This window comes from Pieris napi, chromosome 22 (assembly GCF_905475465.1).
Source record: "Pieris napi chromosome 22, ilPieNapi1.2, whole genome shotgun sequence".
Taxonomy (NCBI): Eukaryota; Metazoa; Arthropoda; class Insecta; order Lepidoptera; family Pieridae; genus Pieris; species Pieris napi.
Window position 1 is genome coordinate 7,896,222 of NC_062255.1, and position 12,665 is coordinate 7,908,886.

At 34.8% G+C, this 12,665-nt stretch overlaps 1 protein-coding gene across 1 annotated transcript; it reads right to left on the reverse strand.

Annotated features, from left to right (window-relative positions):
• Positions 1 to 204: 204 nt before the first annotated feature.
• On the reverse strand, positions 205 to 11,798 carry LOC125060883 (cyclin-dependent kinase 5 activator 1). The gene is made up of 2 exons (XM_047665995.1): positions 11,080 to 11,798; positions 205 to 3,873 (listed from the first exon to the last, which is right to left on the reverse strand). The coding sequence occupies exons 1-2, from the start codon at positions 11,776 to 11,778 to the stop codon at positions 3,493 to 3,495; spliced, it is 1,080 nt and encodes a 359-aa protein (XP_047521951.1). The 5' UTR covers positions 11,779 to 11,798; the 3' UTR covers positions 205 to 3,492.
• Positions 11,799 to 12,665: the final 867 nt, after the last annotated feature.

Genomic DNA, 12,665 nt, shown 5'->3' on the forward strand with positions numbered 1-12,665 from the left:
ATACTGGTCTTAAAAAAACTGTCGAAGAGCTAATATTATTAATATAACTAGCTATGCCGGCGAATTTTACTGAAATCAAATATTTAAAAAAAACTTTCGGGCTGTTGACTATCTAATACAAAAATATTTTTTTCTGAATTTACAAGTATTATACTTAAATACACCTTGTGTATAACGTAACCAATTGGTTAATAAAACAAATAATTGTATATACGAAACTTTTTTAATAATTTGGTATATTTACAGAATGGTAATAACAAATGTGAGTATGAGAAAAGAAGTTTTCATTGTACCATTTTAATTACTAACGTATTCACACTTGTAGGTCTCAACATTGCTTATTTTTTTTGTTTATTGCACTAACAGATCATTATATAGCTTAGAGCCTAGCACGAACAAAATCGAATAGCCATCGTAAAAGATATTTGTATGTAAAACTTAAGTAACGCTCTTTATTTGGATATAAACAACATCGTTTTTAGAATATGTGTTGCAACTTATACAAATACATGACGATATTATCTTACCGTTCGTGCTAAGGTCTCAGGTGTCTTAGACGAAATAATTTTGCGACAAGCGTGATCACAAACACAATAGTCTCGGCATACAACTTGGCCAGATTTCACGTGACTATTCCATATAAATTCGTCAAACCTTTAGAATTACATTTGAGAAGTAATACACAATTTTAATGGTGAGCTTAACAGACTTATATTTTATTAATTGGAATGTACAGATAATTACTTAACTATATTCGTTCGTTTCTACATATTATAAGAATTACACCTGGAAAATAATTAGAAGCGAATTGGACATTTTGGTCAAAAACCATCCTCAAAACTTCGAACTCACAGCTCCATCTCACAGCTGCAGACTCGTAGCGGTGTTTCGATCGGTAGATTACTTTGTATGCTAATCACAGCATGATTTGATTTTGAGTCGATACCCATTGAGTACACTTACAAAACAGTCAAATATCAAAACTTTTAACATTGAACATTCGAAAACGTATCTTAACGCTGGAAACAAAAACGACCTCTTTCCAGACAAAATGCAGAAATCTAGATTAGACTAATAATTCACGTTTTAGATTACTGACCTAACATTTAGTCTTAATCTAGACGTGTTGAACAGCTTTATTTCCTGAAAGATTACATGAACCAGACCATGAGTGTAGTTTATGTATCATTATCAAATGAATAAGACGTAAACGACATCTAATGTCATTATTTTGGTATTACACAAGCTTTACCAACAAAAAGCAGGTCCCTCCCGCATATATTTCATGGAGCACTTAGCGCTGTGGATAAGATCCAGAAACGATTTATAGCTAAGGCTGACTCCCTTACGTCAAAGCTCGCGCCAAATCTTGTTTCTGAATGTCACCCTTTTTTTTAGCGCGGCAAAAACTACCTTAAGAAACGCTCAGTTGTGGAACGACGGACGTCAAGTAGATACGGATGTTATTTTGTATTCTGCCTTGACGTCCGATGGTGAAACTTCGTCTCTGTATCTCAACCTAGAATTCTTTTCAAGATAGTTCTTAACTCAACAGAATGTCAATTATTATTAATTAGCTAACTTTTATTCTATTTTCAAAAAGACCAAAAGAGATGTCATTTTTATTTTGTCTATGTTCAAGCTTTGCTAGTCGCCTGAAATAAATTTAATGTTACTTTCAGTACTCGATCTAAGATACCTCAACTCTAAATTCTTTATAAAATTGTTATTAAATCCAGAGAGATGTAGATACCAACGAAATGTGCAGCATAATACTAATATTAACCTTATCATTACGCTAATAACAAAAAAATACACGAAACAATACATACAATCAACTACCTTACACGAACAATTATGAGTTTAACTGAGATTCTATTATTACTTAGTGTTAAAATGACTAGATGTCATTGGCACTCGGCGGATTTTGGACAAAATTTAAATTACCGTTCATCAACCGTTTATTGACGTGAATAATATCGTATAGGTTTTAATAGCTCGTTTTACTTGGTATATGTTTTAATTATGTAATTGGCTATAATTAGATTCTAGTACGTAATTTCTATCCGTCCTAAATTCTTCTATAAGCTGTTAGACTATTTGAGTACCCCGAGTGCCATTCGAAGCAATTATATCGAATCGCCTTTAAAACATTAGTTCCCATAGAACAAATGATCTCAAGACTTGTTTTGGGAAATAATCTTTTAAAAGACTATACTTAAGTACTTATTTTAACGTTATCTGTACAAAACATCGCAAAATTTGACCTATATTTAACTTAGACCCCCGTCCGAAAGTGCTAATTGATCTTGGGTAATGTAAATAACGCCTTTTAAAACGAATGTTAAAAGAACAAAGAGATGGCAAAATGCGATACCACACCTTTCTCCCACTAGAATTAGCACTTGAAGACGGAACGTGCTTTGAGCCGGTCGTACGTACTTTTATCTGAAGGACTTGACCGGATATCCGGAGCCTTATTGCAACCCCCCCGCCTGCTTTTTCCTATTATCTAACTAACTTTCAATACGATTCTTCTACTACACGAAACTCTTATTGGCTAACCGCTGATCTATTGGACTAAGACTGTTCACGTTAACATGACAATCAGATATTACCTAGAGTATTGTATAGACATGAATACGTAACTACAAGAAGATACTAATGCACTTGTATGGAATTATTAAAGGTCCCAGGTAAACGTATGTTGACATTGTTGTTCATAATTCATATTAGTAAATGATTTATACCACAGTATTACAATTATTATACATATTAAAATACGCACAGTATTAAAGATAAACACAAATTTAAAAATACCTAATGAAATACTGTCTGTATTTACTGCAGAAACACTTAATGTGATTTTTAATACACAACTTTAACAATAAGTCCATTATTACGTTTAATACATATGTATTAACAATATATACATACACATACGTGACTCCTGGGACTTAGGTCATTCATTCTCATTCGTTAATGATTTGAGGATCATCATTACTTATAAATTCGCTATTTAATTAGCTCTTTCATTATTTTTATCACAATTAACTTGAAATTGCATCGAGACGCTAAAATATGCGTTTTGATCAAATTAATATACTGCTTCGGGTCTATGGTCAATCGACGAATGTAGTTTACAACATCACACTGAGTATTGCTACGGCGTAGAACGTAGTATTTTCGTAGCAATGGATTTATCAACCAAACGAATTTTACCACAACATTAAGAATATACCATATGGCAACATTTAACAGTGCAAAGACCAAATCTTTTCCATTTCTCAAACAAATACTACTCACGAAGGTTGCATTGCCTAAGTGTATTTAACTTGACTTTATTTGTAAGTATTAAATGTTTGCAACGCGATTATAAGACCATTCGTAGCCAATCGCCGATCGACCAAGACTCTCAGCAGTTAGAAGCCGACATCAAACACGGCTGGGCCTGTCTGTCAACGCTAGCCTCAAGACAGCGACCTCTGTATGTCAGGCAGCCGTTAAGGCGTGCGGGGGTGCGGGGGCGGGGTGGGGCGGTGCGGGGGGAGGGCTCTCAATAGCCCCACAAGCCTTTAATTCCGTGAACACCTCGGTGAAGAAACCCGGCTCGGAATTGATTCTTAACATGTTAAAAGACAGTCTATCGACGATTAAGAGGCAGCGGTCCCAGAATTTATCTTTGGAGTCCTCGACGAGGAAAGGTTTGAGGGGGTAGGAGATCTCGTTGCCCATGTAGGAGTATGAGAGGTAGAGACATGTCAAGACGACGGCTTGGAGCTCCTGTGGCCGAGCTATCCTCTCCCCGTCGACTAATTCCCGGACCAGCATGTAGACGAAGACCACATTAGCTGGATTGATGAACGCCACGTCCTGAAATTAGAAAATGTTGCTTTATTAATTTAAATAGATGAAAGAATCGTGAATTGACATTATTTTAATGAGAGATAAACGTCGTAACGGAATAAATATATATATTTTTTTTATTACAATAGTACTCTACTGCCCTGCCATTGTGTCCAGGGACTTTTTCTATTACTTATTTTTTTTTACTAAAAAGATCCAATATATAAATTACAATTAACAAGTCGGAATAAATATATTCATGTCAAATCTCTTCATAAATAAATTAGGTAATAATTTATTCAAAAACTCTGAGGAAGGTTTCTATGGAGAGAAAATTTGAAAACATTTAAGAAAGATTTAGTTTTATTTAATTCTTAGGTTTTTATTCCAGAAAACCGAACAGTCTAATAAAATGTTCCATAAGTTGGTATGTAGCTACTAAAAAGGTAGGCTAAATAAATAAGAGGAATCAATGTGTGTGGCCTCTGGCAGAATGACCAGCGCTGTGGAACACGTCTGTTTAATTTTTTGTTATTATTACTATTATTATTTTGTGTGTGTGTTGCATTAGTAATTATTGTTATGTTTATGTCTATGTCTAAACAAAGCTAGTTATAAATAAAACTGTTATTAAAAAATATACCAATAAAAAAATTGTTTTTGCTTTTATCAAAATTGATAAACAATCATTTCGACACTCCGTAACCTAATACACATGAGTCTCTAAAACTAAGTATAATATTGCAAAGAGGGTGGATATTGACACAGGAAATATGAGACAGTAAAAGGTATTTTACACTTAATCCTCGTGAAAAGCATTTGTACATTAGCTAGAACTAACCTTTTAAAATAATTTATATAAAATGTTAAAAAAGTTATATATTATATTGTATTACGTAAGTCAACGAATAGCATAGGTTAACGGATCGATTTTAGTTCAATATAGTATATGTTCTGTTATTCGTTGGTGTCTATTATAATTAGTAATTATATTTTTTAATTATTCTTGTTAGTAGCTAAGTTTTTCTCATTTCATCTCCTACATTTAATAAAGGCAATATTATGTTAATAGATATATATATATATAAATATACCTAATTTTGTAATAATGAAATCAAATAAATAAAAAAGCATTAAATATAAGTGAAACCTCAAAGTAAGCAGTTAGGAAATATTTAAAAACCCTATTCTATTTATAAGGCGTTACGTACTCAGTCCTAATTGTAGTAATTAAAGGTTTCTTTATATAAACCTTCTTTATATAACAAAAATAAAATTGGCAATATAATCAATATTTCTATGGAAAGAATAAATAAATCAATTAGTAAAAGCTAAGGCCGCAGAGCAGGCGGAAAATAACAAACGGATCAAAAATATGAGTCTTTACTCCAACTTCGATTTTGTTCCCTTTGGGCCTCTTGGGCTGTGGCGTTTAAGTGCACCGCAAGTACCGGTGACCCCAGAGCTGGTGCTATCCTCGCTTAACGAATAAGTATCGCAATACAGCCAGGATATGCTGCCAGCGTTAAGGGTACACTGCACAGGGACCAAACTTTTTAAATTTGTTTTAATTTTCATTTTATAAATTTTTAATTACCTATTATTATTCTTACTATTAGTAATTAACTACAATACAATATATATTAGAAACCCTATTATTTGATAAAGTTCACGTGTTTGTAAGTGGATCACATTATTCATTTATTAAGAATTATTATGCGAATAGCTTCTACGAATTAATACATTCTAATGTAGGGCAACGTTCTAATTGTTTCGGTTTTTATGTCCGCAACGTGTATAAAATCGTTAAAATTCATTAATTTTAATTGCTATACATACATATAATAACGTGAGTAACGTATATACAAAATGTTACACAAGTATACGTCTACCGTCAGGTTTTTTTTTTCACCGTCAGGTCATGTGTTCGTAACCCCGGCTGAGGCTCTTTGGCAATTAATATAATCATTTTTTTAGTGTAGCATCAAAGTACAGAAACATAGTCAATGTGCGCTAGCTTAATGGGTATTACATACTGCTGGTAACCTAGGTATATACTTACAAATATTGCCAATATAACAGTTACAGAAATGTGAAGGAATACTAATATCGAATGGTATCATATGATTCCGTAATAAGAAAAATTATTAGGGTTTTTCGAACATTCCTAAATTAATTAGTTAATTGGTAATAAATGGGTGTTATGAAAAACTTTTATTCAATTGTTTTTAGCATTATTTCTTTAAACAAACAGTTGCGAGTCTAGTTCAGTATTAATCTTTAGGATTTTTTATTTCGTGAAATTTAAGTCGCACCCACAAGTATTCTATCTTTTTATGGCCTCATAGACTAATTCGCGACAGTTATACAATCACAAGACATTTCATAATCTGTGAGAAACACCCACGCATATTCTCACAAATACTGCTGACTGTTTAGCTCCAAGTCTCAAATAGTCTTGAGCTAACCATTGTAACCGTTTCAGTTTTAATTATATATTTTTCATAACGCACCAGCGCGACCTCGCCTTTCGACTAGATTTTAAATGAAATCACAACAAACATTCCCTCTCTATCCAAGACAGTCCGTCCCTTTCTAAACAAACCCTTATTCATGAAGCGAGACGTTATTGATTGGGACGTGTAGCGACCTCTTCATACATATTGAATGAACCTTGGCGAGACCCAAGTCTTGTAAAAGATGGCCAGAGACAATCTTGAGATAATCAGGGCAGCGAGGTTATTACAATGTATTAAGTTTTACCTTAGATCTAATAGTTTGTTATATCAATCAATATTATGTAAATTCGTTCAATTATCGAACCGATAGAGATACATATTTGATTGCCTTCTGTGCCTAACCTGAAATTATTGATATGTGCATAACTAAGGCCCTGAAGTAGAAATAATACTTATACGATCCGTCAGGTTTATAAGTTTTAAAGTCGCTTAGTCATTGATTGAAAAAGGAAATTAAAGATATATTGATATCATACTATATTTTACATGTATTTAGTAATTTTAAACAATTTTAATTGTAAATTAATTCGACTTCCTGGTGGACAGAACTAAGCATACTTTGTGTTTCGACCACAATGCTATAGTATATATGTTACTGTAAAAGCTCGAACTGCAGTAAATCCTAAGATATTCCAGTAAAACCTAAGATCTCCCAATTCCTAATGGTAAATGTCCCAAAAGGTTTGCGATTCGAACTCTTACCACCATTTCGTTGGTAAATCTTAGGATTTACATTAATGGCACGGTAAATGTTGAAAAACAAAAATAATTATTAAGTTGGACTAGCTTATGTAAGCATTATGTTTGTATTTCGTTGTTAAATTCCAAATAGAGAACTACTGATTCAGTTAGATATGATAGAGATTGAGATATTCAGAGATATACGTTATGTGTTTTTTCAAAATAATTTAAATAAGTTGGTATTAGTTTTTACTTATTACTAACATACGATACCTTTATAATACTATGTACTTGTTTTGTCTAATAGTACATTAAAGTAAATAATTAGGAATTACTCATTGTTTTATTCCTAAAACCAACATCTACCAGCTGACAGTGGTAAAACCTAGCATATACTGAATTCGAATGGTAAAAGCTCGAAAAAATCGTCGTATTTTCAGAAATACTTACATTTACCAACTCATGTCGGTAAATCCTAAGACTTACACTTAAATCTTAAGATTAACCGTAGTTCGAACTTTTACAGTAACATATATACTACTTAAGCCCTTTTTTAAAACTATATATATTAATAAAGATACCGACGAGCTTACATGGTGAATGCCATGAGAGTGGATGAAGCGAGAGAGGTATGTCAGGACCGTAGCAGTGGAGATCCATGGTCTCTGCCTACCCCTTGGGGAAAAGACTTAATAATACAAATAAATAGATAATAAACATAATTATAACGGCAATGAAAATCGTGGTTATTTCTTTCTATTAAACTTTCATTATATTCTAATAGAAATATGGTCAAAAATATAATAACAAGTTATATAAATATATTTTTATTTTATTTATCTATGACAAGCCAATAGTTACTAATATGTTTATGTATTTTGTTAATCTGATAGGAAAAATTTACCACAAACTTAAATCATACTGAGATAACACTTTGAGCTATTTATAAATAAATATAATTTAAAATAATCTAGTATTAAAATCCTAACTATTTTGTTTGTCTTCTGAGAAAAAATAAACAAACCATGACCGTGATCAGTTTGGACACGTGGAATTAAAATAACTCTTCTAATTTAAGCGTATTTTATTTGGAATCTATCCCAATCATTAATCTATCATAGTAATTTTTGTTATTGCAATAACCTCCTATCATTGAGTGTGACGAGAAATCTATTTTTATTAATATAATATAATATTACGAAATCACGAATCAAAGAAGCGTTTAAAAATAGAACAATTACTTTCCACAGTCGTTTGAGGGTGTTCAGTTTAGAAGTCAGTATCACCTACTTCATCTATCTAATATAATATCTATAACGGCTCGATGGCTGGCCATGCGTCATACTTGTGAACGGGTGCTACTTGTGGTGACTGGTCGTACTTGAATTCGTGTATGCGGTGATGTTAGTTATTTCGACTATGTATTTGCGTGTTGTTCCCACGAGAATGTAAGTGCGTGCTCCTATTTCACCATGCCTCCTGCTGATAGAGGACAAATCTTTGTTTTTAATTTATTTTACTATTGTTTATTACTTAAGATGTCATGTGGAACATGGTGTAATGGTTGCAGCTCCTTAAAGTTGTGAAAAAAAAACATGGCGATTAAAAAAGTGGCGGAGAGTTTATTGCCAGTTCTTCTTTTCCGTTCAACGTCCTTGAATTGAAAACTAGCGGTAAATGTAAAATTAGAAACATTTATGTATATTTATTTTTCGGCGTTCATAAGTGTACATTGTGTTACATATATGAATAAATGATTTTTGACTTTGTCTTTGACTTTGAATATAAATAAGGAAAGTCTCTTTAGCTTTGAAGTAAGTAGCCTTGGACACCATGTCCTCCATTGCCAAAAGGAGGTTTTCATCGTCACGCCGCGCACAACGGCAGTATACGCCACTATCTTGCCTCCGTCAATGTTCTAGCTATTTTTAAGCCTGGCATCGCTAAGGATAATGGCAGACTGCAGGATGGTATGTGGAATTAAATGCTACTTTTGTGGACACGTGAGCCTCACCTCCCTCAGATAATTAGACTAGACTACTAAAATTAACGGTTGAAATAAAGTCTTCTCCAACATTGATTTCGTTCCCTTTGGAGAAGAGACTCATGTGCCGTGGGGTTCAAATGGCATTAATTAAAGATTTAAGTTGGCGTCTGGTAGATAGAACCGGTGACCCCAGAGCTGATGCTTTCCTCGCTCATCTAATAAGTATCTCAATACAGCGATGAAATGCCTCCAGCATTAAAGGTACACTGCTATAGGGACCAATCTTATTAAATTAATTTTACTTTTTTACTTATACATTTTATATTGAATATTGTAAATAGGCACAATTATATAATAACATTAATATTAATGTTTGGGGTACGGTGAGTAATCTCTTTTTCCCGCATGTGTGCGCAGAAAAAATACCTAGTGTCTTCTTTCTGCACTTTATTTTTCTATAAAACTATCAGGCCAGCTGCAGCTGTTTCATCAAGAATCCAAGACAGTATTCACTGGTTTGATAATCTTACCATTTCTTTTACGAGTTAAGAGACACACACACACATGAAAGTGATTAGATGATATTTTTGACAATTTTTGTTCGCAATTATGTAAAATCTCTACTTTGTTTAGAGGGTAGGTTTACGCTTAACCTACTTCCAGTTAAAGAGCTCCGACCTCATTTTCTAAAAATACTCCTGTAATTATTTTTAAGTCTGTAGTATAAATTATAGTCTTATGGGAAGTAAATATAAAATAGAACTGCATAATATTGACTAATAGGACAATTTATGGCTAGGAAATTGTAAAGTGTTTATGAATACGACTTCTTCGATACAAAAAGTGCTATCGGGATTTGTGTGCGATATTCCAGCCTACTCGATTGCGATGACGTTGCATGGAACTGAGCTTAGCGCTGCGCCTGATTCGTAAGTTCTCATGTCATCATAATATGTATGTCTCTTGTCTTACATCTTAATAAATTACGCGTCACGTTGTTTGTCCGCTATGGACTCCTAAACTACTAAACCGATTTCAATCAAATTTGCACACCGTGTGCAGTTTCATCTAACTTAAAAGATAGGATAGCTTACATATTAATTTATACTCGCAATATTATTTTATTGTAAATTATTTGTTTATTATTTGACAGTCACAATTCTAACAGATGGCACTGTGTTAAAAGTACCAACGTTTCAAATAAGCTACAATTTACATGACTGGTGTTCTCCTACCGTTTCCCTTGAATAGGTTACTTCTATGTAATATAACTAAAACCTTAGCCACAGCAACGCTCGGCCGGTCTGCTAGTATTGCATAATTGTTTGAATAAAATAAAACAAAAAAGTTCTCTGTTGATCATATTAATTATGTCAAGGTTCTTAGTAACAATGCCAGCAGCGACCCCTGGCGGTCCTTCGAGTAGTAAAACAAAACAAGCCCGGACAAGCTTAATCTATTTAAGGAATTTCTTAACGAATCGTTAAAAAACGTTCAAAACCAACCTTAATTGCTGATATACACTAAATATTACATTGAAATTAAGATTTTTAAAATTATTTAGTGTAATTATAAATTTGGCTAATTAATTAAGAGAAACCCACTAACTATCAGTATCTTAGTTTTTCAATTCAATGCAATATAAACTGTTACGTAATAAAAACTTAACTTTGAATAATTACATATTCTAATATATTTCTACATCGTCTGTATATCGTTAAGTGCAACGGGTAGAAATAAACAAACTAGAAACTCACAATAAAATTAATAACATTTTCAAATTTATTCTCTTGTCTTTGCTCAAGAGTTATAAGGCTTTTGTTTGTTTACTCCAATGAATGGGGGAGCGAAGAACAAAAGAAAATTGAAAAATCAATACGTAACTTGCTTGAATATAATCTAGCTACGGATTAGGGAAAATAGACGATCTTTTTCTTTACATACAACGTTGTTATGTACGTCTTATCGAACCAGTGACTCATTCTGCGGTATACTAGACATTTAACGCATATTTCGATTATTGACGATACAATGCGTGCGCATTACCTGCCAGCCTTGGAGTAGCAATGAACGGTCCACCGTCCGCAGCCACATCACAGCATCTCCCGCTTGGAAGTCCCTTAGACGGTGACATCGCGAATGGAGGAACATCCCCAGGCACTTGAGCAATTCCGAGGTAGAGGCTTGTATCACCGTCTTCCTCGGCGCCACCACCGGGGCAGTCCCGACGGCAGTTGTGGGCAACTTCTCCGTGTAACACACGTTATTGTTGAGGGCATTGGTCCGCGCTACCTCCGTCGGCGGGGGCACCACGGGGGCCCGCGTGTATATCGCGCCCCCGACGCTGACATTCTTATTCCTATCGAGCGGCACATTGTCAGTCAGCGGCGCTCTGAACGTCGTCACGCTCTTGCTCTTGCATTCCAACTTCTTCTTGTTGTTGTTGGCGGTGGAGAATCTCTTCCACGAGAGTGCATTGATGAACAGCGAGTGTTTCTTGAGGTTTTTCTCGAGGGCCGTTTTCTCGGAAATGATTTTGGCGGCATCGTCGAGGGTAGCTCGCCGTTCATCTCGCGTGAGTTCGCGGTTTTCCCTGTTCTTCGCGTTGTTGAGTCTTTCGTAGGAGTAGGCTAGGGCGGCACGGTCAGGCGGCGGCGCGGCGGTGGGCGGGCGCCGCTCTCGCGGGCTGAAGCTCAGCACGGTGCCCATGAGGCCCGCGCGCGTTGTCCCGCTAAGTTCCCGCATGCATCGCGTGTAAGGCGCGCGGTGGCGGCGGCCAGTATGCGGGTTCGATAGTCCCGCGCCTGCGTGGAGCCTCCCGGGGCCTATCGACCGCGGCGCGCGCACCCAGCTGACCGACACGCCACTAGGGGTGCACGATAACGATAACTGTTGCAATTTGCATTTCACCCCTAGATTCTTGTGTCTTGAGTTAAAGAAGTTTTTTTAATATCAAGAAAGCACTAGCGCGATCAATAGAACGAGAAAACTAGGCAGAGAATTACAAAAAAAGTACCAAATAACAATAACACCATATTTAATAATTTTTCACTTTATTTCAAAAGAATATTATAAATAAAGAAGGTATAAATTTATCATTTTATCGAAATTAAAAATCCAAGCCGTCCAAAGCCAACACTAACCACGCCCACCCTGATAAACAACATCCCCACTTGGTCACGGAATTACTGATCACAAATCTCAATTAACTACCTATCTCGTGCCGATCTGTGTCCAATATAAACAAAGGTGTGCTAAATGTGCTTACAACAACAAAATGGCCACAAAATTAAAAAAAATTGAAAGCTCATCTCAAATAGTTTTACTATATTATATATTTTAAGTAAGAGATCCAATAAATAAATAAATAAATAAAATAATAAAAGCCTTTAATGCTGTTTAGCTTATATAAAGTAAAGTCCCTAATCTATAATATCTGTCGGCAAACGGTTGTTTATTTATTTACAGCCAGTCGACAAAGGCCACCTCAAAATTTTCCAATCTAGGCATTCTCTAGCGGTTCTTATCGACATTGGACCCGCTATTTTTTTGTATCGTCCTCCCATCTTCTGCCTGCCTGCCTGAGAGATATGGTAGATACGAGATCCAAAATTCAACTTTAAAACTATAGG

Bases quoted from the DNA above. Each gene is read 5' to 3' on its own strand.
- LOC125060883 (XM_047665995.1), bottom strand. From the start codon at position 11,778: ATGCGGGAACTTAGCGGGACAACGCGCGCGGGCCTCATGGGCACCGTG. The intron at 3,874-11,079 runs GTAATGCGCACG...TTCTAATTTCAG, and splicing joins TGCTACTCCAAGGCTGGCAG to GACGTGGCGTTCATCAATCC.